The 27,815-nt window shown below is 45.4% G+C and overlaps 1 protein-coding gene across 1 annotated transcript in view; it reads right to left on the reverse strand.

The window, feature by feature from the left end:
• LOC138283927 (pneumococcal serine-rich repeat protein-like) overlaps positions 1-27,815 on the reverse strand; it is a 128,644-nt gene that overhangs the window by 69,214 nt on the left and 31,615 nt on the right. Inside the window, exons 5-10 of the mRNA XM_069222158.1 lie at positions 22,959-23,101; positions 18,577-20,078; positions 16,710-16,771; positions 10,489-10,634; positions 1,724-3,024; positions 1,231-1,292 (exon numbers count right to left, since the gene is read on the reverse strand). Of these exons, the coding sequence (XP_069078259.1) occupies positions 1,231-1,292; positions 1,724-3,024; positions 10,489-10,634; positions 16,710-16,771; positions 18,577-20,078; positions 22,959-23,101 (3,216 nt within the window). The remainder of the gene's footprint in view (positions 1-1,230; positions 1,293-1,723; positions 3,025-10,488; positions 10,635-16,709; positions 16,772-18,576; positions 20,079-22,958; positions 23,102-27,815) is intronic.

The raw sequence follows: 27,815 nt of genomic DNA on the forward strand, positions 1-27,815 counted from the left end.
CATTGACATCCATGCCATCACCATAGCTACAGTATAATTTCTTTGATTTGATAAGGACGGCATACCAAGTACTGAGAATACAAACCCCATGCAAAATTAAACAAATTACTAAATATTTGTGGCGGGCTTACAGACCTCCAAGCTTTGGATCACAAAATGAGGTTTATGGACATTCTGCAACCATGCATCAAAATATACTTTTATATTTTGGAGTAATGAGGGGTTCCTTTGGTGCACCACCCTACATAAGAAGTCGGGCAATGCCCTCCTAGGCCCTATATGACTTCTTTAAGGACTCAAGGACCGAATTCCGAACTGTTTAATTGCAGTACAAACAAATGTAACTTTTAATATTAAGGCCAGTCAATCAGATAGCATGGGGTTTGAGGCCACCGATTCAGATCAGAACGCCTGAAATAGACGAGAGAAAATGTTCCCTCCTTAAACCAGATTTGTTTATTTTAATTTGGGTCTGTTGTTCATCCACAAACCCGGGATAGTAAACTTCACAGAATAATGCTCCATGTAGCTCTAACTCTTTCAATCTTTTCGAACATACACAAAAACATTTTTGAAGACTATTTTCTGGAAAGCTACTGAATGGATCTCACCAAATCAAATCCGTAAGTTTTACTTTCATGCTAATTTTGGTGTAAGTCCAGACTGCAAAGAATGGTAAAAGGTAATTTTTAAACACCCCTTGTTATTTGCCACACCTCACTTGATTGCACTTCACAAAACGTGTCCCATCAATTCCAAATAAGATGATCTTTTTCCTTTTGAAAGTTTTCTGCAGATTTGTAGAACGCCGCCAAAGTTATTAACACACACACACACACACATATATATATATATATATATATATATATATATATATACACACACACACACACACACAATGTGGAACATGCGACCTGTAACTATTAGTTTACTTTACTGTTGTAGAGTCACATACTTAGCACACTTCTGTCATCTAGTGTAGGATGCAAACATATGGGGCCTCATTACTACCTCAGTGGAGGGGATTACTCCGTCCCAAACGTGATGAATAGCCCGCCCGCCATATTACAACAGACAGGAGGGAGAGAGAGAGAGAGAGAGAGAGAGAGAGAGAGTGTGAGTAGGGGGCTAATATAGCAGATGGCATCATATCATAATGAATTTCAAAATCTATATACCATTCCTGCTTTCCGAATACAAGAATGCACATCTGTGCAAACATATACATACCGAAACCCTGTTACTTCCACAGCTTTGCAGTTGGAGAATTTGCGTTTATAAATCTCAGTTAGCTGTGGATGAGAAAAATGACAAGTCAGACGAAGCGCCAAAAGAGCATCTCATGGTTCATTGGAGCTCACGCAGGAGCGATTACAAAAAAGATCCTAACATTACAACATGTAAGCGAATTAACATTATTAATAACACACATACCTGGGCGACTATTCATTCCTGAGATTTTAAGTTTCAAAAAGGGCCTAAAACCAATGCCACTAATGCAATGGTGGCTCCCCACTCTGCCACATTAACAAAGATGCTGAACTGAAGTTTAAAGAAAATATTTGCCTGTTCAATTCTTCTCTATTATGACCTACCCACTGTGCATTACAGAAGGGCATGTCCATAAAGTAGGCAGCCCATAACTTCCCTCTTCTGCAAGACTGTATTCATCAAGACGCATATTTTATTTTAACTGATAATTTCAAAATGTATCAGTGCTTACCGACTTTTCAAGACGGTTCTTCAACTCGATGTACTCAGGTGAGGAGGGATTCTTGAGGTTTTCAGAAAAGTTTTGATTTGTAATTCTAAAAGTCAACGTGGGAATTGTGACAGGAGCCGTGGAAGTACTGGTTGAAGATAAAATTGTGCTTGTTCCGGGTGTCAAAGTGCTGAATGTGCTAGAATGTGTCAAGGATGTTGACAGTGCGATAGAAGGAGATGCAGAAGTCGAAGATGTTTCAAATGATGATGATGAATTGGTTGTACTCGGTACAGATGGAGTGATTGTGGGAGATGAATTGGTCACGGTTGGCAGAGATGTAGTGACTGCATGTGGTGAATTGGTCATATTAGGTAAAGAGGCAGTGACGGTGAGAGATGCATCGGTTATATTTGGTAGAGATGCAGAGACTGCATGAGATGAACTGGTAACAGTTGACAGAGATACAGTGACTGCAGGAGTTGAATTAGTCAAATCAGGTAGCAATTCAGTGAATGTGGGAGATGAATTGGTCGTACTAGGTAGAGATGCATTGACTGTGGGAGATGAATTGGTCATGGTTGGCAGAGATGTAGTGATTGCAGGTGGTGAATTTGTCATATTAGGTAACGAGGCAGTGACTGTGAGAGAGAAATCGGTTATATTAGGTAGAGAACCAGTGATTGCAGGAGTTTGATTGGTAACAGTTGACAGTGATACAGTGATTGGAGGAGTTGAATTCGTCATATTAGGTAAAGATGCAGTGATTGCATGAGATGAACTGGTCACAGATGACAGAGGTGCAGAGATTGCAGGAGTTGAATTAGTTATATTAGGTAGAGATGCAGTGACTGTGGGAGATAAATTAGTCATACTAGGTAGGGATGCACTTGCTATGAGAGATGAATTGGTCATGGTTGTCAGAGATGTAGTGAATTTAGGTGATGAATTGGTCATATCAGGTAGAGATGCAGTGGCTGCTGGATTTGAATTAGTCATATCAGGCAGAGATGCATTAATTGAATACGTTGAATTATTCATTTCAGGCGCAGATGCAGTGACTGCTCGAGTTGCATTAGTCATCTTAGGTAGTGATGCACTGAGTGTTGAAGGCGTATTTGACACATTAGAAAGAGATGTAGTGGCTGCAGAAGGTGAATCAGTCACATTAGGTTGAGGTACAGTGATTATGGAAGATGGACTGGTGGTATTAAATAAGAATATAGCATTTGTAGATGCAGATGTGGCGGACTCAGTTCCAGGGGTTGAGGACATTCCACTTGTTGATGGTGGTGAGTCCGTTGAAATGGGAGAGATGATACCTTGGAGAGAGAGATGAATACATGACCAAATGTGCCCATACAGAAGAACATGTTTTAAGAAGTTAGTTAGAACCACTGATAAAAGTGATCCCCTTATATTAGCACACACCTAGGCCCCCCTTCCACTTTCTGCATTGTACCCAGATACAGAGGTTCAACATCCCTCCCATAAAATGAGCAGAAAACATCTGCTACCTCCAAATAGAATAGCTGCTCCATTCCAACATAGAAAAATATTTGCTTTCATTGCTCTTAAGTGCTGTTATGCATCCCCTCTCCACCAAGCTCTTGTAGAAGCTTTTGGCCCGCTTATCAACAAGGGAAGTGAGTGCTTGTTCGCTCATAGTGCACATTTAAACTCAAGCCATTTGAGCGGCCACACACCATGAAGTTTACACTTTTACCACGTGACTATTTCTGGTCTTTCAGTCATTTTCGCCATTTCATATGTGATGTCTCCTTTTTTGTTGCCTGCTTTCTGCCCACTTACCAAAACATTGTTCTTTTCTTACATCATTGGATGCATGTGTAACCCCAATTTATCCCAGACTGTTACCTCCACTCATTCCTTATTTCCCCAGGTAGGTCCTTCCACACCCTCTGTCTATCACCAAGCCATTTCCTGCCCCATGTCTATGTTTGACCCATCTCCTGATCAGTTACTAATCTACTTTATGTCCACTGCTTTATTCCCCAGTCTCTGCCATGCACATTCTCTTTGTCATATACACAAAGCTGATTTACACAAGACTATTGGCCAGTGAAAGGATTTGTGGCACCTGAGGCAGTGACATTTTGTTCACCACTAACTCCAGAGCAGAGCAGCTGATTTGCAGAGATAGACTAATGGTAAACTATTTTGATGTGATCTCAGATGCCTCCTTTGCTCGCTGGAGCTGTAGACCATCAATGGTAAATTGGCCAGTGCGTCGCTTTCACACCGAGAGACTAGTGACCTTTGGCTGTGAAATAAACCCCAGGGCATGCACTTCTTCAAATATTACACACATGCACTTGAGAGAATTATGAAAGCCCTGGCATAATACACAAAGATTGGGGCGCAAGATAAATATTGTGAGGACTCACTGCAATTCTCATCATCGGCAGCATAACTTCTAAATTATATGTGTGCTGTGAGAGACCGTCAAAAAGGGCAACACTCAATGGAACTGATAATGTAGAATCAAGCACCTTTGATAAGAAGCTCTTTTAGCAGCCTACTTCAGGATGAAAAACATCCAGGAGAGGAAACCATTCCAATTAATGAAACTCACACAACTTTCTAACACTACTCGACTAATTATCTATACACAAGAGCACGCATGCAGAAACTATGACCTGACACACACACAGCTTTCTTCCTACAATCAAAATATACGTTGTATATGGCTTAAGATTTACTTGTGTCTCGTAGACCCTGAGCAGTATAGTAAAAGATTTTCTAACCAACATAACAGCGGCAACAATAACCTATTAACAATCCTCGAAAACAAACTCATCACTGAAATATCAGACTCTACAGAGTCAAAGATTCCTACTCTATCAAAGGTAAAAAAAGGCGTCAACAAAGCACTGCAGACCGCGGGTATCTTTATTCAAATAAACAACAGCCTATGTCACACTTGAGTGCATTCTGCATGAATGGAAATCGGCCACAGCGCACACAATTGAAGATGGAGAGACTTTAAAAACTGGATGTAGTTTTCTTAACGGAAACCTGGATTCCATGCTACCTCAAGGACAGGGGCAGCTCCTCCGCAACGGTGGAGGAGCGTCGCCCCCCTGGCTAAGAGCCAGAAGATGAAACATAAAATGATAATTTAATATCGTTTTATTTTTTCATCTGCTGGCTCAGCCAGCAGTGCAGGGAAGGGTGGGGTCATGGGAGGTGGGAGGGGGGATGAGGAGAGAGTGCACCTAAGTGCGCATGTCTCAGGCTGGCCAAACAGACATGCGCACTTAGGGTTCTCGAGCCCGGCTATGTTAAAAAACAGCCGGGCTGGAGAAACTGCACAGACCCCAGGGCTATGTCTGAGTGGCAGTCCGAGCCGCTCAGACAAGTCCTTGCACAGCTTTCCTGTTATGTTTAGTATGAAAGCAGCTCCAGGATTGCTGGGGAGCCTGTGCTGGTGTCCCAGCAAATGCTAGGACACAACCATCAGCAGCAGAGGAGGCGAGGGGTAGGTGTCAGCGGGAACGGCGGGAAAGGTACGGTTTATTTATTGTTTCACCCATCCCCGTCGTCCTCCCCACCCCTCACATTGAAATTTGCGGCGGCCGTCGCTGCTCAAGTATATTATTTCCTTGGAATGGATAGAAGTAATAGCAAGGGAGGTGGAGTGGCACTTATACACTGGAACACTCTCAAGTGCAAGATTAGTCAGAGTTCAACTTCCATTATGTCCAATGCCTTAAAACAGAAATCATATCAAACAACATTTTCCCATGCTCTGTATTATTAATTACCACAGTGATGGACAGAATACCAAATTCCTAGAAGACCTAACTGAATATACCTAACTGAATATACGTTTTGAGTACTCTGCAGATTCCAACCATATACTGGTATAAAATTTCGACGTGCACTGTGGAGACACCTCCGAATCAGCTGCAAAAACACCAGTAACATCTATATAAGAAAATAACCTCAAACATTTTTTCACTAAGCCCACTCTTAATATAGTCTCCTCTTTAAAACGTATAATTGTCAACGAACGTCAACTTACATTTAAGAAACCCTTAATAGTCGCTTTGACAGGCCACCAACATATTGCTTTTGAGATATCCCTTACCAAATCATTGCCAAAATGCTGACCAGTGCTAAAGTGCAGGTGCTTTGTCCTCTAAAACATGGTAACATTGGTTTCTCCTAATTGGCATATTTAAATTATTTGTAAGTGCCTAGTAAAGCACACTATATGTCCCCAGGGTCCGTAAATTAAATGCTACTAGTGGGCCTTCAGCACTGATTGTAGCCCTATAAATATGTCTCAGACCTGCCACTGCAGTGTCAATGTGTGCAGTTTTAAACTGCCATTTCGACCTGGCAAGTGAACCCACTTGCCAGGCCCAAGCCTTCCCTTTTATTACATGTAAGTCACCCCTAAGGTAGGCCCTAGTTGACCCAAAGAGCAGGGTGCAGTGCACATAAAAGGTTGGGCATGTACATTTTCAGTTGAACATGTCCAGATAGTGAAAAAACTGCTGTACATGCTTCTCACTATTGCAAGGCCTAACTCTCTCATAGAATAGCATTGGGGTTGACTTAAAACATCTTTTGAGTGTAACTTCCCAAAGAGACAAGATAGAAATATGGAATTTGGTGTCCCTGGACTCACGATTTAAAATCACAACTTATGGTGAAGTTGGATTTCAAATTGTAAGTCTGAAAATGCCACTTTTAGAAAGTTGGCATTTTCTTACTTTAACCATTCTATGCCTCTGCCTGTCCTTGAATACACGTCTAGGGTAGATGACAGCTGGGCCCTTTGCATTCCTACTAGACAGGCACACACAAAGGGAGCTTGGGTGTGGCTTTAGCATATTGATGACCCATCCCCAGGCTGATGTGTCATCCTGGAATAGGTGGGAGGGAGGAGCTGACACTTGCCTCTAAATAGGGCTGTGTCTGTCCTCACACAAAGGGCTGCATGCCCCCTGCTAAGTTTCTGGAGCCAGGGAGGGCAGGCAAGGGACCCTGGGAACTTCAAAGGAAAGTCTGGAAGTTTCCCCAACCTTCCAGAACCTGGGCACCAAAGTATAAAAGTTGGACCCCAAACCTCACCAAGTTGGTTCACTTCAGGATCCTAGGGAGACTCTGGCCCACATTATGACATTGGCAGTATAAACCGCCTACCACCGCAGTGACGGCCGCCAAAAGACCATCACCACGGCTACCATCCGTCCACCAGATTATGACCACAGTCGGACTTCCGTCACAAAAAGGGCGGAAATCCGGCCATGGCCATACTGGCAGACGGTGGTAAGGTGGCGCTGCTACCACCAGCACCGCCACACCAGTAGACCGTCACCAGCCGTATCATGACATATGATATGGCCTGGTGGTGTTCTCCTGGCGGGCGCTGCTGGCGGTAGCAGCACCGTCCCGTTCCCTGACGGAAGACCAGCTGTATGAAGGTAAGTTGGGCTTCCGACAGGGGAGAGGGGTATGGGTGTTGTGTGTGTGTGTGGGGGGAGTTGTGTGTATGAATGTGTGAGTGTGTGCGTGAATGCGTCTGTGTGTGTAGTGTTGTTTGCGTGGGTGTATGGATGTGTGTGAATGCGTGTAAGTATGGAAATGTGAATGCTGTATGCATGTCATGTATGAATGTGTTCACAGATGTGTGCGAGCATGACAGGATGTATGCATGTCTGAATGCATGTATGCCAGTGTGAGTGAGTGGGTGTATGCGTGGTGCGTGTCTGCGGAGCGTGCGTTTATGGGGAGGGTGGGGAATTGGAAGAGGGGGAGTGTGGATGAGAGGGCGTGGAGGGCATCTGGGGATTGTTTGGGGGGGTGGGTGAACCTCCTACCAGTGAAAGGGAAGGAATTCCCTGTCACTGGTAGGGCCTTCTGCCATGGTTTTCGTGGTGTTGGTAACACCACGAAAATCATGGCGGTAGGCTGGCTCAAAAATGCCGCCGGCTGTGCTATAGTGGCCGCCGGGCTGGAAATTGTTATCTCCGGCCCGGCGGCTGCTACCGCCATGGCGGTAGGTATGGTAAATTGGTGGGTTGGCTGCAGCCAACCCGCCAATGTCATAATGTGGCTGTATGTACCGTCAACATGTTGGCGGTACTACCGCCACATCATCACCTACCGCTGGGGTCATAATGACCCTCTCTGTCACTACAAGGAGCTGGACTGCCAGGAAGGACAGCCACTGGACCAATTGCTGGGGTGGCCTGTTACATCCTGTCTACTGTGCTGCCAGAAGAGATTGCCACTTTGGTCTGCTTTGCTGTGTTGGCCTACTGCACTGGTGCCTGCCAGGAGGGACTGCCAATAAACTGCTGTTTTGCTGTGCTGGCCTGCTTGCACTCTCACAGTGTACCAGGAGGGACTACCTTGGGGATTTGTGCCCTGTGTGTTGGCCTGCTGTCCTTCTCTCCCCCAGGACCGTCAGGGAGCTAACTCTACGAAGGCGGTGTAGCACTGCTTAAAGAAATCACCCCAGCACCCAGCGACCGCTGCTTCTCAGGCCGCCAGATGCAGTCTGCCTAAAATCATCACCAGCGATGTGGCGCTACTTCAGGACATCACCCCGCATCCAGCAACCACTGCCTCTCGGGCTACCGGGTGCCACTTGCCTCAAATTGTCATGGGTGCTGCAGAGCTATCGAAAAAACAATTCCCCCACACTCAGCGACCGCTGCCTCTTGTGCTGCCGGGTGCCATCTAAGCCAGAGAATGCCGCACCATCTCTTACCTCTGCTGGGGGAGCCAGTGAAGGTCCCACACCCACTTCGGGATCCAGCTCTGCTCCCCTCTGACCTTCTAGGCCACCCGGCATCACCCTAACAACGCAGAGGCTCCCTGCCTCCCGGGAACATCCCCTGACCTCCAGTGCGGCTGCAGGACTCACCCAATCCCTGCCATCCAGGCGGTTGCACCGTGACTCCCTCGGGAGGAGGAGTACTTTGGATTGGGACAGTCATCAGCGGCCTCAACAACCAGTAATCTCCACTTTGTGGTTAGAGCCGTAAAGACCCCAGGAGAGGTGCATTCAACATTCACATGGGCCAGAGCAAGGAAGACGCTTTGCACCTGCACTGTATAGCTTCCATCAAAAACACCACACACATTTCATCTACACCCGTTGTGGCACCATATTCCACATAGCAGGAGCACCCTCAGTTTCTCCCACAACTGCTAGCAGCAATGCATCACTCAAGGAAATCCAGAGAGGACACGCAAGAGAAACCATGAGTTCCTCACCCCAAACTGCCTAATTTGGACACCACAATACCGTAAGCACCTCAACAACACCCTGGGAGGAACTCACTGTAATCTTTCATCAGAACCCCATACCTAAATACGCGTGCAACTTAATTTATGATTGGCCTGTTGATTATCTAACTGAATTTCTTATCTGGGTCTAAATTATCAGATCAATGCTATTTAGTTTTCTAAACTGGCGTTGAGACTTCTTTGTGGTGCCTTTCACTTTGTTACTGAAGTTGGAGGGTCACACAAATACTTTTACACATTGCCTTCTAAGTTAAGCCTGCCTGCTCTGTGCCAAGCTACCAGGAGGTTAGCACAGGTTAATTTAGACAATATATATGAGACAAACAATCCTTTATATGACAATATTATTCTATGGAGCCCCCACAAGTAGGACAATACTTGTTAAAAACACCAACAGAGAAGCATTCTTAGAGACAATACCTAAATAAAAAAATTATAGAATGGCATATGTCATTACATAGCCACCCATCACCAACAAAAGAAAGAAATATGTTAATAAACATTGCTAATTTCTCAACATGGGAGAAACCACCTAGGAAAAACAAGCTTTGCCTTTAAAAGAGTCAAAACCTTGAAGGATCACCTCAACCAAAAAAGATCCACACCCCAGAAGAGACAAACTACCCAAACCACTTAATGGTCTCTTTACCTAGTAACAGCCCGCTACCCACGTAGGAAATGCAGTGTATGCACATTCACGAAAATTTATAAAGGTATTTATTGACTTGGATGTCTTAACGGGTGCGCAAAATTTGCATAACTTGTTTTTGCCTTGCTATTCAAAGTTTCTAGAAATTTACACAAAACTATGTCAAATGCAAAACTGGCACCGGGCCCTATATTTTAGCATGAAACGTGTTGTGTCGTTATGCCTATTTTGTTCACAAGGAAACGTATTGTGCTAAATGATAGTACAAAAAAAAAACACAAGTGCTGTAAACAGCAGCTGCTCGCTGGTCGTTCGTGCTGTTCCTGTGCGCCCCGCTACATTTTTTCCACAAACAGCACGTAATTACTAGTGTGATTTAATAAGGTAGTTTCAGGAACTTTGCGTAACAAGCATAACACATAATAATGATGCAAAATGCTGATGGCCTAACGGAAGTTTCCTCCTCCTGGGATTCAAACATCACACAACAAAGACAAAACAGCATAACGACAAAGACAATTAGGACTAGAATCCAGGAGGGGCTCGCGGTGACTTGTAGGGGCGGGATGGGGTGACAACACTCCTGCCACGCCTGCTCGAATCCCAACTTTGTAGTAGGTTGATTGGACACCTAACAATGAAGATAGTAATCAATTACAAGGACCCTGGCTCACACAGAAAACAACCTGATATGGACAGTGGTCCATAAAGTAGGTGAGCACTTAACATCAGTCGCCTTACAAGATACCTCCTCGCACTTTACACCCTAAAGAACAGGACAAACCTTCCCCTTCGAGGCTTCCCACCCTCCTAGAATCAGTGCGCCTTGGAGACAGTCACTCACTGGATGCGATGCTCGTGGAGTCCACTGTAAAGCTGCCCAGGCCCCCGCTGGCCACAGTCTCATTCAGGGTGCTGGTGATATTATCCACAGAAGGAACCGAAGTGTCATTAAACTCAAGCTTTGTCTCGACGATCACAGACCCATTCCTAGGAGCAAAGATGAGAGGTTTAGGTTACTTTACAGTGGCTGCACTGAGTGGATCAGTTTACGGCGCATATCTTACTAAAGGAAACACTTCCACTGTTAAGTAATGAACTGAAGTAAGCATTGGAAATTAATTTGAAACAGCGTGTTGAAATAACTACTGAGAGATAATAGTTATCAGAACAAGATGAAAGCGAATAAGGGCTTGATATTGACAACATGGAGCCTGCAGATCGCGAAATGAGTCACCTGAATGGTAGCATTTCAGCTATCATCATTAAGGATGTCAACAGGTGCGAAGAGGAGGCAGCCAAAACTAAGGGAGATAGACATATAGGGAACGTGTAGACTTATATTGCTCTGCCCTTTGAGACCATCTGGATGATTTAAAGTACCTGCATATGTCTGTTTTTTGTTCTTTTGCATTTCCCTCCTTTTACCAAATATGCTTTAGTTGTGTCTACGTTCAGCAGAATTTGTTCTGGTTTCAAATATGCAGTCAGATTATTCTCCTGTTGTGCAAAGGCAAACTCATCCTACTTCATTCTTGGCCTAAAGTGCACAGACCATGGGCCAGATGTAGCAAAGGGTTTTTCCCATTCTGTATCAATGGGAAAATGTGTTCATACATATGGCCACATATCTCGTCGTCGCTGATTTCACCCTGCTGACTCACGACCAATCAAGGGCCGAATTCAAGACAACATGCCTTGTGAATACGCATCTACATACCTCTCAAACCTCTTAGTACCATACTTGTCAACAAGATGCCTAAGATAAGACACCCAACACAGATTCTAAGGTTTCAACACGTGCATGGTAGTTTTACACGGTCTTCTGCAGCAGGTGTGTCACAAACGTTCTTGGGTCCCACAACAAAAACTGTTGCAAGATCCTCTCTGGTTGGTAATCAGTGGAACATCTCAAAAGTAGAAATAAATGTTCACCATGGAAAGAGAAAACATGGGTTTGGTGCCATCTACTGGCTTGTCTGCGGAAGCTGCACCATGAAGAAACAGATCAGGCTTCATTTTAATTATCCAAATATATTTTTAGTGGGAGCTTGGGACCCCCAAAAAGCACATGGCTCAGAGAAGAGAAAAAACACGTTAGTTGCCTTTCCCTTTTGATGGCTCTACTGGGCAGAATATGATTTAACTTACTAATCCTTTAATAGCAATGGATGGGTGGCAGCCATTTTGGAATTATAGGAAATATAGTTTATCCATCTTGAAACATTATTTTCCACACTTTCAAGATGGCAGAGCCAATGACGGCAACAGTGGCGTATCGTAAAATGATGGGACCCCCCCCTGCAGAATGTGAAGAAGGGTCTCCCGCATCTGTAAGATAAACATTGGTATTGGGGGGAAGAGGACCCCTCTGCACCACTGAGGTATGTGGCCAGCAATCAACAATCATTGGGACAGAGAGAGACTAATGTTTCGTTTTTTGCAAATTTTTATGAATTATGGCCCTCATTATGACATTGGCGGCAAATGCCGCCTACCGCCACGGTAACGGCCGCCAACATACCATCGCCGTGGCTATTGACCGTCCATGGAATTATGACCGTAGCCGGAATTCCGCCAGAAGGCTGGCAGAATTCCAGCAACGGTAATAGCAGCGGACGGCATTAACATGGCGCCTTTGCCAGCTGCAGCGTCACACTAGCAAAACACCACCTACTGTATCATGTTCCATGATACGGCCTGGTGGTGCTTTTCTGGCAGACGCTGCTGCTGGCAGCAGCGCTGCATCCCGTCTCCTGCCGGAGGACCCCCTGCAAGCAGGTAAGTCAGGTTCTCCGACAGGAGAGGGGGGTGGAGGGTGTTGTGTGCGTGTGAGGGAGTGTGTGTGACTGTGTGTGAATGCATGCATGCGTGTGTAATGCGTGTGTGCATGAGTGCATGTTGTGTCGTGTGATTGCGTGTGTGCCTGGATGTATGTTCGTGAGTGTTGCTGTGAGTGTGAATGAATGTATGCATGAGTGGGTGAATGTGTGTATGTGTGTGTATGGGTGTGTATGTATGTGCGTGTATGTGTGTATATGTGGGGGGTGGGCGGGAGTGGGAGGAGGAGGGTGGGGAAGGACTCTGGGGAGGGGGTTGGGGGGGCCCCCTATCAGTGCCAGGAAAGGAGTTCCCTGGCACTGATAGTGCCTACCGCCATGGTTTCTGTGGCGGTACAGAAACCACGGAAACCATGGAGGTGGACGGGGTCAAAATGCCATGGGCAGCCTAGTGACGGCCGCCAGACTGGAGACTGTAGTCTCCAGCCCAGCGGTCGTTACCGCCGTGGCGGTCAGTGTGTTAACTTGGCGGCTTGGCTTTAGCCACACCGCCAATGTCATAATAGTAGATGTATGTAACGCCAGCCTGTTGTCGGTAATACCTCCACTATTACACAGACCGCCGGGGTCGTAATGACCCTCTATATGTTCTTTTATTATTACTATATTAATTATGTTCCATTTGTCTAGCTAGCCCTACTTCGCTTTAGATTCTATATCTCCCACCATTTTCTTTTCTATTATTTTTATTCTCTTTGTGTTGTTTTCTCCATTCTCTTTTCTGCCTCTTTCCTAGATTGTTCCTACCATTCTTAAAAATCTTGTTTCTTCCTTTTTTATAGCTTCTGTCTATTATCTTCTCTTCTCATTCACTTATCTCCTTTACTATCCACTTATACTTTTGTCCACTTCTATAGTTTTTTAGGGTCGAGCGCACAAGCGCTCCATCCCTCTTGTGCTGGTTTTTACATAGGTCAATCACGCTCGTTTTTTTTCTTTCAATTTGTGTGAAAAGTCCAGTTAGGAGTGTACAATGCTAACAGCTCTAACTCGAGCAAATGCGAGACCCGTTGCACTGCAAATGCTTGTTCCTCTTCTTTCCTCTTTCTCCTCTTTTTTTCTCCCTCTTCACATTCACGAGATCTGACTTTTGACGGGTGAATCAGCAGCATAATCCTCATTGAACAGTTGTTTTGGCTTTGTACAGATCATTATACTATGTGAGAGGTATGGACATCGGACCGTTTCAAATAAATCTGCCTACACCTTTAACCCCTTGCATTGAAGAAACACTCTTCGATTTGGGAACGTTTGAAAACATGTAGGAAAGTAGAGTATTATGCAGTGAGGCTGGTTAGGCTTCACTACGCCATACTCTCACAATACTCCAAATTGGGGCCTTTGGATTCACACAAGTAAATCCCTAGCTCAGTCCTGGTAGTGTGTCACAGGGCAGTCAGGCTTCCATAGAGGAATATGTGTTAAGTATTTCAGCGCCAACATGGACGATAAGTAAAAAATGTATTCCAACACCAATTTTTAACAAGGAAGCAAATATTTACATAAATTTATATAAATGTAGACACCAATCAGATCGGTATTACCAGAGTTATGGATTCTTAGAAGAAAAAATAAATCAGTTAATTTCACTATTGTCAAACATTAATGTTTTAGTCAATGGAGAAAACAGCTAGTGACAATCTGTCATTTGCAAGTCGGGTCTAGTGGAAATCACTTAGGTTTAAGGTGATGCAGGTCCCAGGACCAAGCCATGACAGTCAGCTGAATTTTACCTGGCTCATAGGGCCTGGGTGTAGGATTGTCCTGGCTGTCCTTGGTGCTGGAGCGGGAGACCCGGGAGTGCTGTTCTTACTACATAGCTGATGTTGGTGAGGAAAGAGATGCAAAAAGCTAGACAATGGAGCCACTGAGGTTCACTCCGGCTGCAGCATCGAGCAAAGGTAGTGGTAACCTGGCTGGCCACTAACAAGCCTTGGCAGTGGCAAACACAGTGTATGGTTACTTCAATGTCCTTATATCGGGGGAAAACAGTAGCCACCTGAAACTTGCTAGAGGTCAGGACTACATTTCCCCCAGTGCACTAGACCATTTACTTATGGCAGGCCCTATGGCCAGTGATTCTTTGTTTCCAGGAGCGTGCTTTACCTGCAGGCCGCAGGGGATTAGTACGTCTAGTCCAAGGGAGTTCTGGAGTTGCCTTTGGTGCTCAGAGAAGTTTCTCTTGCCTTTGGAACCAGTCTCTGGTCTGGGAAAAGTCACAGAGTGGTTGCTATGGGTGCAAGATATCACACCTTTGTTTTATGCAGGTCCTGAATTCGGAGAATCTGGTCTCTTCTTTGTCCCGGTTTGCAAGCAGAATCAGATCTGAGGTTCCTAGATTTAGGGGCATTTGGGGTGTGGACTAATGGGCTACTAACCACAGTGCCAAATATGCCCCAGAGGTGACCACATATGGGGAACTGTGCCATCTTCTCTACCTAGAACCCTCTATTTTGCAACTTTTCAAAATGTCAGAACTCTTCCTCGACTGTACAGAACAGGTAGCCCACTCTAGGGGTGTGGCTAATCCTCCGGGGGTGTATGCCTTCTGATTACCTCATTTTCGTGGGGCAACGGATGGCTTTGTCCTTCTTTGGGAGTCACCCTGATTGTAAATCAGAGATGGTGTGGGCTTTGACGCTCACCACCTTTATGTGCCACTTTAGCCATCCTGTCAGAGAAGGAGGTGACACCACCTGGACAGGGAGGCCTTTGTTTATGACTCCTGGGGTGTTCACGGCTTCTGGCATCAGAGCAAATTCCTGTCTTGGTGGCAGCAGCTGCAGGCTGTGAGCCTGGTCACAGGAAAGGCTGGGACAGCCTCTAAGGTAGCCACCTGGGTGCATGTCACATTAAATCTGACTGTAAAATAAAGTAAGATTTAACGAGACAAGTCATTTGATACCAAACATGACATATCTTAGCAGGATCTTCATGGAGTTAGTGACTCTGGGATGCGCATGTGCCACACCATGTTAGCCTATGGCCCCCTGACCACTTATAGTGGTAATGGGAAGAGACTACAATAGGGACATATAAGCTCAAACTTATATGCCCACACCTTTAACATAATGCACCCTGCCGCCTGGGCTTAGGATACTTAACTTGGGGGTGACTGGCATATATTAAAAGTAGGGCTTCGACCTTGCCACACATGGTGAGGGCAAAGTCAAGTTTGAGCAGTTTGCACTGTACCGGCAGTCTGCAATGGTGGGTTTGCTCTCCCCTGTTTACATGAGTCACTCAGGGTGGCACAAATAGTGCTTAAGGCTCGGAGACCCCCTTTAACTCCTATGCCCTGGTTACCAGTGGTACCATTTGCAGGGGCTCATAAGGGGTTAAAGTCTTTGTCAATTAGGGATACCAAATCACATATATCATAGTTAGGGAGAGAGCACTGGCTCTAGTGCCTCGTTAGCAGACTCCAGTGAACTTTCAAAGTCCTAACCATTAGCATTGGGGCAAAACATGTTTGTGTGACAACCCAAAAAAGGGCACTTTGCTACAAAAAACATCTACCTAGGCAAAAGTCATCGAATAGGTCTTGATTATGTTTGCAGAAAGAAGCAAAGACAAGCATTTCACAACTTTGCATATTATTTTTAAATAGAGGAAAAAAAGGAGCAGACTTGAAAGAGCAAACAGTTACAACTGAGATCTTGAGATTTCTAGGGTCATGCACTAAGGGTTTTTTTCTTTGCATCTTGAGACTGGTCCTCCTGGTAGTGTAAAAGGATAAACATGACGAAAAGTCCCAGAATGCAAAGCAAAAACCTGGAATGGCAGAATAACTCATACATGAACCTGGGAAACTTCACAGTTCTGTTTCTTCACTGTAAAAGGCACTACCCTTAAAGGTAAGTCTTCTGGCAGCAGGATCACCAATGCATGGTTATGGAACAGCCCTGTATGAACCCCTGCTACTCAGGATAAAGGATGCTCCCGCGGCCTACTGGAAACCATTACCCACAGGTAAATTTCCCATCTTTCCTGGGGTGCGACATCCAGATGCAGAGGCCCAAACTTTGCATCAGTGAAGTCAAACAATGATATATTCACACATCCCTAGAGTTGATTTCACCTGGCACCACTGACATCAGTTAAGTAGGGGAGGGCTCTCTTCTGTGCCTCAGCTCCTCCTCCTGAATTTCAACATACATCAAATGTTAGTGATTTCAGCTAAGATGAATGAATATCTTATGCAAATGCTGCCTATGGTACTTACCTAAAGCCCGTCACTGTCACGCGTTTGCAATTTGGGAATTTTGTTTGGTATATCGGCGTTAGCTGTGGATGTAAAAGAAACAAGTCAAACTCTGTATTTCAAGCCCCTCATTTACATTTCACCTCGCTGCCTAAAAATCTTCTAACTCAGTGGTTCCCAACCTGTGGGCCGGGGACCCCTGGGGGTCCGCGAAGCCTCCTCAGGGGGTCCGTGACTGCTTAAAAAATGTATTAATATTATGTAACAGCTATCAGTAATGACACAGTGGGGGTCCCCGGGTTCCAATAATAATTCAGTGGGGGTCCCCGGGCTCCAGTATTGATAAAATGGGGGTCCACAGAACTCAAAAGGTTGGGAACCACTGTTCAAACTGTGCCATTCCCTGTTACTGGACTTTTAAGACTAGGGAGAACTGTTCCAAAAACCTCTGAGGGAATCCCAAATATAAACAGCTGGCTCTGCAAGCTCCTTGACATAATAAGAAATAGACTGCTTGTTAGAGAACTTGTAAATTACGAATGTTAATATTGTCACACTCAAAGACTTGCCTGTCTGCAAAAAGGATGAAGTCAGATGTTGCTGTCCCAGGATTCAAAGCTGGGACCTGCAGATTGCACACTGATATCAGCAAGCAATCACTTACCTCAATGTGCCAAGAAAGTAGTTGCTCCTTTAGCTACATATGCAAATACAGATGATTTTGGGCCCGATTTAGAGTTTGGCGGAGGGTGTTACTCTGTCACAAATGTGACAGCTTTCCCGTACACCATATTCCGATCCCATAATAGCCTATGGAGATCATAATATGGCAGACGGGATATCCGTCACGTTTGTGACGGAGTAACCCATCAGCCAAACTCTGAATCAAGTGTTGAGCTAGAAGAAAGTTTTCATTCAAATTTGTGCTGAAAAATGCTGTGTTTCAGACCTTATGAAATTCAAAAATCTCGGTTTGACTGTACCTACCCCAGATATGTATGGGCAGAGCAGGAGGAAGATTAAATTGAACAACTAAATTCAAAGTAAGCTTAAAGCTGCACAGCTATTTGTTCAGTACATGAGCAAGCAGGAAAGAGACCAACTGAGCCAATAGGGGCTACATAAAGTATTTTGGGGATGGTAAATGGCTTCATATCAGCTGGCAGCCCATATCTGCAAATTCCTTTGCCAACCTCCAACCTTCAATTAAGATGGATGGACTTGAGGGTTGTTTTTAATTGACTGTGAATATGTAAAGACAAAACGGAGACTGGGTTGAAGCTAAAGTTAATACATTGATCCTCCAGTGGAAATTACACTTCTAGAGGAAATCCTGTCATCACTGTCTTTTTTAGTACCATACATTACCAGTCACTGTCTATCCAGCATTGTTTGCTCCACCCAGCATCATATCCAAAAAAATCAACTTCACCGCGAGGTTTGGGGTCAAAGCATCCAACAGCCATGTAAAACTAGTAGTGTGGCTGTTGCCTATACAAATTGCAATATGAATAATTGTACTCATAGACAGAAGTGAAAGGTTATTTACTACACCTGAAAGTGATATTTGTGATGGCCATCTCACCTGTGAAAGTGGCAATCTCAAATATCAACAAAAAACATCTCACCTGTGATTGTGATAATCTCACACATACACAAGAAACAGAGCTTTCAAAACTATATGGTAAGAATCCCAACCATTAAGTCAATTGATTTAACCTGCAGAATCCTTCCAAAAACAGTGTCTTTAAATTCTGACCCCATCTGGCACCGCTGCTTTGTGTCACAGAGTTATATGCACATTTAGCTAAAAGTCCTTACTTTAACTTTCAGAAATAACTATTTCACCAAAGAAGTACAATTTATTCTAACTCATTTCAGTACTCACCAGGTCTTCAAGTTCTTCCTTTAAAGTTTGGAACTCCGGTGAGGAATGATTATCCAGGCTCTTACTGTATTGTTCATCTGTAATTCTGAAAGAAAGCAGAACAGCTGGAGGAGCCGCGGTCACTGTGGTGCTGGATAAGGTTGTATCTGGGTTTCTTGTGGTTGGCCACCCTCCGGATGTGCTAGCAAGGGATAAAGACGAGGAAAATGGAGTGGAAGACTCTCTTTCAGAGGTAGGAAGTACTGCACTGGATGATGCAATTGACATAAACACACTCACAGTAGATGGCAGATTGGTAGTAGACAGCTTTGTTCCTGTGTTTATGAGTGGTGATGACACAGACACTGCAGAGTGATGTCCAGAGGTTGTTAACCCTTCAGCTGAAGATGGTGGAAAGTTGGAAACACTCATTGTAGGTAAGGAAAAATTAGAAGATGGTTGTGATGCAGTATTTACAGGCGGTGATGAGACAAACATGGCTGAGGATTGATTTCCAGAAGTTGTTAACACTTCAGTTGGTGTCAGTGGGGAGACTGAAACACTCACTTCAGATAATGAACCATTAGTAGATGGGTGAGATGCTGTGTTTACAGCTGGTGATGAGACAAACATGGCTGAAGATTGATTTCCAGAAGTTGTTAATACTTCAGTTGGTGACAGTGGGGAGACAGAAACACTGACTGCAGCTAACGAGCCATTAGTAGATGGGTGGGATGCAGTATTTACAGGTGGGGACGAGACAAACATGGCTGAAGATTGATTTCCAGTTGGTGACAGTGGGGAGACAGAAACACTCACTGCAGGTAACGAGCCATTAGTAGATGGGTGGAATGCAGTATTTACAGGTGGTGATGAGCCAAGCATGGCGGAGGATTGATTTCGAGAAGTTGTTAACACTTCAGTTGGTGTCAGTGGGGAGACTGAAACACTCACTTCAGATAATGAACCACTAGTAGATGGGTGTGATACAGTGTTTACAGCTGGTGATGAGACAAACATGGCTGAAAATTGATTTCCAGAAGTTGTTAACACTTCAGTTGGTGACAGTGGGGAGACAGAAATACTCACTGCAGCTAACAAGCCATTAGTAGATGGGTGGGATGCAGTATTTACAGGTGGTGATGAGCCAAACATGGCTGAGGATTGATTTCCAGAAGTTGTTAACACTTCAGTTGGTGACAGTGGGGAGACAGAAATACCCACTGCAGCTGATAAGCCACTAGTAGATGGGTGGGATGCAGTATTTACAGGTTGTGATGAGCCAAACATGGCTGAGGATTGATTTCCAGAAGTTGTTAACACTTCAGTTCGTAACAGAGGGGAGTTGGAAACACTCACTTCAGGTAATGGACTGTTAGTAGATGGTGGGGATGCAGTGTTTATGGTTGGTGATGAGACAAATGTAGTTGACTGGTTTCCTGAAGTGGTAGATACTTCAAGTGATGACAGAGGTGAGCTTGTCAAGGAAGGAAAGCTGGTAGTGCTGGCTTGATTGAAGATACCTAGAGCAAGAGAGAGGGGCTGATAAGACCATGTGTATGAATATGTTAAAACACTGCATCTGAAGCTAATAAGAAACAAGGAGTCAATGACCGTGGGTTTATGTTTATCAAAGTAACTCTTTTTAAATTTTTCTAATTTTTCAAACATTAAAATTCTTACAGAAGTAAGGACACATCTGAGAAAACAAGAAATAAGTGAAATAAAGTGAAGGATACGATTAGCATGGATACCATTAACAGATAGGCCTTTCGAGTTGGGCTGAACAGCAGCCCAAGGATGAATAGTATCTCACCAGATCCTGGGTCCAGGAATGCATCAGACAAAACCAGGTAAAATAAATGGGCATGTAAACACGAATGGATTAGGCAATCGCATATGGAATTGGATCATGTAAAGCCAGGCACACATGCTTTCTATAATTCCAGGCCTAGAACCATATAATGCTTATTAAGTGGGTTGGTGATACCGGCCAGAATTGGTACCTTCAGTCTCAATTACTGGCTGACTTGTAATGGTGCCATCAGAGGTGCAACCCCGTACAGAATTGTGATGGCAAGTCTCCTTTCAAAGTTCTCACTAAACTAGTAGCATGTGAAAACACTAGTGCAAAACTAGAGTAGCTTAGTGGGTATTTCAATATAATTTTAGATAGTTTTGTCTAGTATAACAGTGGAAATCACTCCACATGGTGGCATATGGTGGCTGTGGTGTGGCATGTAGAGTAAGTCCTAGTATTTAAGTATTGTACATTAACATTTTAGCAACCTGGGATATGCTGGCTAGGTTGGCCTAATACAGTTCAGAGCTAATATCCGCTTAATGGCCAATACTGAAAAGAATAACAGGTAGGTTTGCAAATATTCGTCATAGACAAGTTTTTGGATTTAATATGCAATCCTGCATCACGAGTTCCTACCCTATTTCAAATGAGCTCTGTATCCCGCAACCACCTACACAGTAAGATAGCACTAACAGAAAGAAAGCCATGATGAGTGGAGACACGGGATGTGAAGGCAGAACATGAGCAAACCAATTGGAAACCTCTGTGATGTAAAGCTATAGTCTGAAAGTTTTTAAGAAACAGTATCACTGTTCAAAGCGTGAGAGTGGAAGGATGTCGGGCCAGATGTACGAAAAAGCACATTTTCATTTCTTAAATGGCGACTTCATAGAAATCGCTATTTAAGAAATGGAAACTGTTATGTACAAAGATACCGATTTCCTAATAGCAATTCCTACAGTTTAGGAATCGCTATTAGGAAATCGGTATTAAGAAATCCCATTGCATTTTAATCAATAGGTCGGTTTTGCATTTCGTAAATAGTGATTTCCTATTAATAAATCGCTATTTAGGAAATTAAAAACCAGGGATGGCAATGGGAAAAAGGCCCCCCTGGTGGACCACAAAAATAGGGGTGCACCCTAAGGGGCATGTGTGTGCTCTATTGCAATTAAAAAAAAAGCACCTTGGGTTTGTTTGTTGTTAATTGCACCAGGTTACCACCAACTTCAAGTCGGTGATAATTGCATCTCCAAAATGCTTAAATAGCATTTTGGAAATCCCTATTTGCATTTCCTACTATAGGAATCGCAAATTGCGATTTCTACAGGATAGAAATCGCAATTTGCATTTCCAGAAAGGGCTTTGTAAAAAAGCCCAGTTCTCATTTCTTATCAGCCCAAAATACCGATTTGGACCATTAAGAAATGCAAAAGGGCTTTGAACATCTGGCCCGTAATATTTCCATAAAAAACAGACTTTATGCTTGTAATTATGTATTTTTCAATTATTGATACATTTTGAGGCCAAAATGTTTTATATCAATACAATAACTTCTCTACTCACTGTTAGAAACTGGTGAGTACTGGAATTGTTTTTAAAGTGAGTCCTTTTGACGCTATAGAGTGTATTCAAAATCACTGCCACCTACCAGAATTGAAGGCTTCTTTCCTTCCCCTTCTGTCATCTCGCCCAGGACAGAAAGTAGTCCCTAAAACACCCCAACACTTGTAGGCACTAAACAACTCTCAAAAGATCTTCATGGATGGACCAAGAGTGCAGGACCCTCTTCTCTGCAACTTCCTCCCATCTCTAAGTATACCTAGAAGATGAAGGCATCCCTCCTCCCACTGGACGTTCGTGAGACCCAATTTTCAGGAGTCTCCTATTTTTGTAGCAGTACTTCTCCGAATCTTGGTAATCAGTTCTTCGGTAGGGACCACAGCATTATTAATTTCAATGTGGGCATTGACTGTCATTACCAAGCCAATAGGCCTTGCAAAAGGCAGTGGATACTGTATCAGTGTCATTATTCATTCAACCCAGTTGGTCTGGAAACACTTAAAGGTATACCCCAGTATCAGACAAAGAAGAAACATGTATTAAGCTTTGAGGTTTGCTGTACTTTATGGTGACTACCTGTATTAAACAAAGGTCTATCGAAAGAAGAACAATGACATGATGAAAATTGTGAAGATGCCAGGGGCAACAGTTCAGAACCCCTAGAAGGACAGCCATGCAGAATTCTCCCAGGCGAGGACTCCTCACTGACTCAGAAGGCTCCCACTCAAAGTCTCCTTCTGCCCTGGCCTCCACCCTCAAGTCTCAGCCTGAAAGAAGTAGGACCAGAGGAAATATCCTTCTTCTGGGACCTGGGGCCTTGGCAGCGCACTCCCTACAGATAAGAACGTAGGAGCTCCTCCATCTCAGGAAATCCCTGTTAGAACTTCTCCCTTGAGTGCCTCCTATGGCCCACCTCTGCCTCCCAGTAACCAGATGTGCTGGTGGACATGTGGCATGTCAAAAAGAATGATGGACAAGTAGTTAACCGGCAATGAAAAGGCAGCAGTATTTGTGTGCATGTGAGATAGACATTCACCTTCGGACTCAATGCTTGAAGGATCCACTGAGATGTTTCCCAGGACAGTGTTGGTGGCCAAGGTACTGATGATGTCTTCTGGAGAAGGAAGTGACGATGTGCTATTAAAGTTGACCTCTGCATCAACAATCACAGAACCCCTCCTAAATATAAATAAAGGAAATGTGTTACTTTAGGTGCGTTCAGTTCTCGGTAGTGGCTTAGAGTGCATATGCAGCTAACCAAAGAGCAACTCCAAGTAAACCACCTTTGCAAATTCACAAATGACTAGCAACTAAAGTGTACATTTGCAAATGAGCTTTAGGACATGCACATTCGTGAAAGTGATGCACACATTTGCTAAAAAGGAACTAGATTTTAAGGGCTAATATACGCAGGGGCTGCCTACTTCCATGGGTGACACAGCGGCAAAAGACTGCATGGGAGAGGGGATGGGTCCTGCAACATCAGTGTCATGGGGGTTACAAGAGCTGACACAATAACATCATTACTCGCTTGACCTAACTTATTATGAGTTGTGGCATATTTTCTGTATTAGTTTCTGTTGGACCTGGCTTTTTGACAGGGTCATCCCCAAACTTTTTGCCTTCCTCCTTTTCTTTTTCTGACCTCATTTTTGCTGGTTTTTAGACACTTGCTGGAGAAGAAACCTGAACCAGAAACTACATCCTGCCAAGAAGAACTGCCTGGCTGCTCAAAGGACTCACCTGTCTGCTTTTCTACAAAGGACTGCTGCCTTGCTGTTGGCCTGCTGCCTTGCTGAACTCTTGTCTGGCTGTAAAAGTGCTCTCCAAGGGCTTGGATAGAGCTTGCCTCCTGTTCCTTGAAGTCTCAGGACCAAAAAGACTTCTCTCTTCCTCTTGGACACTCCGTGCGCCGAACGTTTCGACGCACAGCTTATTCCGTGGCAAGAAAAACGCCGCACACCGACGCTGATCGACGTGACGTCTTCGGGACGACCGAAACTTTGACGCACGGCCTCGCAAGGACAACGCCGCCCGACTTCCCGGGAGAAATCGACGTGACGCCTGCCGTGAGATCAAAACTTTGACGCACGGCCTCGCAAGGACAACGCCGCCCGACTCCGCAGGAGAAATTGACGCGACGCCTGCCGTGAGATCAAAACTTTGACGCACGGCCTCGCAAGGACAACGCCGCCCGACTTCCCAGGAGAAATTGACGCAACGCCTGCCATGAGATCAAAACTTTGACGCACGGCCTCGCAAGGACAACGCCGCCCGACTCCGCAGGAGAAATCGACGCGACACCTGCCGTGAGATCGAAACTTCGACGCGCAGCCCCGCAGAATGACGCGCAGCCGGAAAACAAGCAGGAAAATCCACGCCCAGACCCGGGACATCTGGTACTCCCCGCAAACCCCAGTAAGAGACTGTCCGCGCACCGGAAAACGACGCCCGACTGTCCGCGTGGAAAATAACGACGCAAGTCCGTGTGTGCTGAGGAGAAATCGACGCACACACCAGTTTGCCACACACCTCTTCTCATGTGGCCCTCTGAGGAGATTTTCCACCAGAAACCAGGTACTTTGTTTCCTTTCTAAAGACTTAAGACACTTTGGGGGTTATTCTAACTTTGGAGGAGGTGTTAATCCGTCCCAAAAGTGGCGGAAAAGTGACGGATTTACCACCAGCCGTATTACGAGTCCATTATATCCTATGGAACTCGTAATACGGCTGGTGGTATATCCGTCACTTTACCGTCACTTTTGGGACGGATTAACACTCCTCCAAAGTTAGAATAACCCCCTTTATATCACTTTTCAGTGATGTCTTTACAAATTCGTATTGCAACTTTGATCGTTTTGACCTGAAGATACCCAGATAAATATTATATATTTTTCTAAACACTGTGTGGTGTATATTTGTGGTGTTCTGCTATGGTGTTGTATGATTTATTGCACAAATGCTTTACACATTGCCTTCTAAGTTAAGCCTGACTGCTCGTGCCAAGCTACCGGAGGGTGAGCACAGGCTGATTTTGGATTGTGTGTGACTTACCCTGACTAGAGTGAGGGTTCTTGCTTGGACAGAGGGCAACCTGACTGCCAACCAAAAACCCCATTTCTAACATTGGTGATCAGCGGTGAGGATAGGACTTGTGTTTGTGCAATGACATACAGTAGCTAAGTATTTCACTACCTACCCACAGTTGAAGGTCAACTTGATTTTTCATCTTTTTTGGCTTTTGATTCTCTGATGTCCTCCTGGATATACTATTGATATTTTGGACTTTGGATTTTGTTTTTTGCTGGTAAGATCTTATCAGAATGGGATTGCTTACCTACTCATTCTTTGTTCGTACTGACCACCTCACTAAGGCTGACCTAAGGGAGCTTTGCAGAAAGTGGGGCCTTCCTGTAGCAAGGAGATCTACTAAGGCGGAGATGCTACATAACTACATAGTCTGGGGGGAGGAAAGATGGGCGAGAGAGAGGCAGCAAGAAACCAAATGATTAAGTACCCCTCAGATGAGGAGGAGGACTACGCACATGAGGAGGAAGACTGCTCACATGAGGAGGAAGACTACTCAGGTGAGGACAGTGACCCAGCAATAGATAAATGGCTCCGAAGTCAAAGGCGACAGGAGCAACAATTAGAGGAGTATCTTGCAGAGATTGAGGCAAAAAGACTCTTAGCCCTGGAAGAAGAAAAGATGGCAGCTCAAGAGCTGAGCTGTAAAGAGCTGAAACTGGAGGCCGGAAGGGCTGAGTCCAGTTCAGATGGTGGCAGCAAAAATCTTGCATCTAGTACTGCTGAAGAAGGGCACAAGCCCAAAGATGTGGTGCCCCACTTGAAGAAGGGAGTTGACACACCCCAGGCGGTTCAAGGGTATGAGGTAGTTCCCGTTATGTACAGGGTCCCTGAGAAGGATTGGGGAACTGGCACAGGGAGTCATATTCCTACTGGGGGAGGGACACTTTACTGACTCTAGCACAGAGTGACAGAGAAAAGGGTTCCCCCCTGGTGGACGTCCTGGATATAGAGTGTAGAGACATCCCAGAAGAGTATGGGTTGAGTGTCAGGGACAGACAGATACTGTCTCACCAGTCTCAGGAGGGTGAGGTAGAGTGCTTTTTCAAGGTTGAGTTACTGGGTGGTTGGGTGAAGGGTACTGTGGTTAATACATGTGAAGGGCGGAATGATGTAATTGCTGGAGAGCATATGTCTGGTCCTTATTTTCCAGAGCTACGCCAACACCAGGTGGAGTGTGAGTTCTCTGACCCCAGGGAACTTACAATGGAGGCAGACTTCTGGGTGAGTACCAGAGAGTCTGAAGAGGCATTTGGGGGTGCTCCCGAAGGGAGTGGTCTAGGTGGTTCCCAACCGAGTGAGGTGGGAAAGGATTGTAGTGTCCCAGGTAGGTCCCAGGTCCTAGAGGGTTCCATGAGGGAACACCAGGAGGGAAGCCTAGCCTGTGCCGTAGGGCCACCTTTTGAGGGAAGCCCCACAGTGGCAGAAGAACTTGGGGGGGGATGACTGTAGCCAGCATCCCAACAGTTCTGGTGTCTGGCAGTACCCCTCCTAGTGAGGGGGTGCAGAAGTCCAGACATAGGGTTGAGAGGGGGTTGCGGACCCCAGTGGAGGACCTTGAGAGTCAGGGGACAGCTCTGAGAGCAGAGCCCCCCAGGAATGACCCAGGTGAAACCGTTTCTGGTTTGGGGGAAACCCAGACTCTGCCGGATGGGCAGAGGTCGGGAGACCTGCGCCAACCAGACTCTTGTGTGGCCCTTGGGGACGGTGTGTCCCTTGTGGGGGGTGAGAGTGCCCCCCAGGAAGTCCTGGCATGCCAGGCAAAGATTCAACCTCAGGGTGGTGACTCTGGGTTGGATACCCAGGTTCAGAGGTTAAACTCTGACCTGGTGGGAGGTAGATGTGCCTCCCAAGAAGTCCTGCTGTGCCAGACAATTGTCCAACCTCAGGGTGTTGACTCTGGGTTGAATGACCAAGTTCAGGGGATAAACTCTGACCTGGTGGGAGGTAGATGTGCCTCCCAAGAAGTCCTGCTGTGCCAGGCAATTGTCCAACCTCAGGGTGTTGACTCTGGGTTGGATGACCAGGTTCAGAGGTTAAACTCTGACCTGGTGGGGGGTAGGTGTGCCCCCCAGAAAGTCCTGGCGTGCCAGGCAATTGTTCAACCTCAGGGTAAAATGTAAATTAAAAATGTAAATTAGCACTTGTATAGCGCACTACTCACCCGTTAGGGTCTCAAGGCGCTGTACTCATACCGCTATGGAACCCCTCCTGGCTTTTCCCTGTGAGGCGCCCACTCCTGAGCACCCCCAGGGTGAAGCCAGGCATCCAAGCGCTGTTGGGGCCGTTGTGGAGATTAAGCAAGCTATTGCCCAGAGTTGCAGAGTGGGACCCATGAATTAGATTAGGCACCGAGGCGAGAATTATCTGGTCAAGGGGAATTGAGCCCAAGACCTGCCGAAGCGGGACTTGACCCCTGGTCTTGAGCCAGATCTCTGCTTCAGGGTCTGCCGCTCTAACCATTGAGAGGGTGGTGACTCTGGGTTGGATACCCAGGTTCAGAGGTTAAACTCTGACCTGGTGGAAGGTAGATGTGCCTCCCAAGAAGTCCTGGCGTGCCAGGCAATTGTTCAACCTCAGGGTGGTGACTCTGGGTTGGATGACCAGGTTCAGAGGTTAAACACTGACCTTGTGGGGGGTAGGTGTGCCCCCCAGGAAGTCCTGGAGTGCCAGGCAATTGCCCAACCTCAGGGTGGTGACCCTGGGTTGGGGAACCAGGCTCAGAGGTTAAACTCTGACCTGGTGGGAGGTAGGTGTGCCTCCCTGGAAGTCCTGGCCTGCCAGGCAATGGTTCAACCTCAGGGTG

Source organism: Pleurodeles waltl, chromosome 3_1 (genome assembly GCF_031143425.1).
Source record: "Pleurodeles waltl isolate 20211129_DDA chromosome 3_1, aPleWal1.hap1.20221129, whole genome shotgun sequence".
In the NCBI taxonomy this organism is placed as follows: domain Eukaryota; kingdom Metazoa; phylum Chordata; class Amphibia; order Caudata; family Salamandridae; genus Pleurodeles; species Pleurodeles waltl.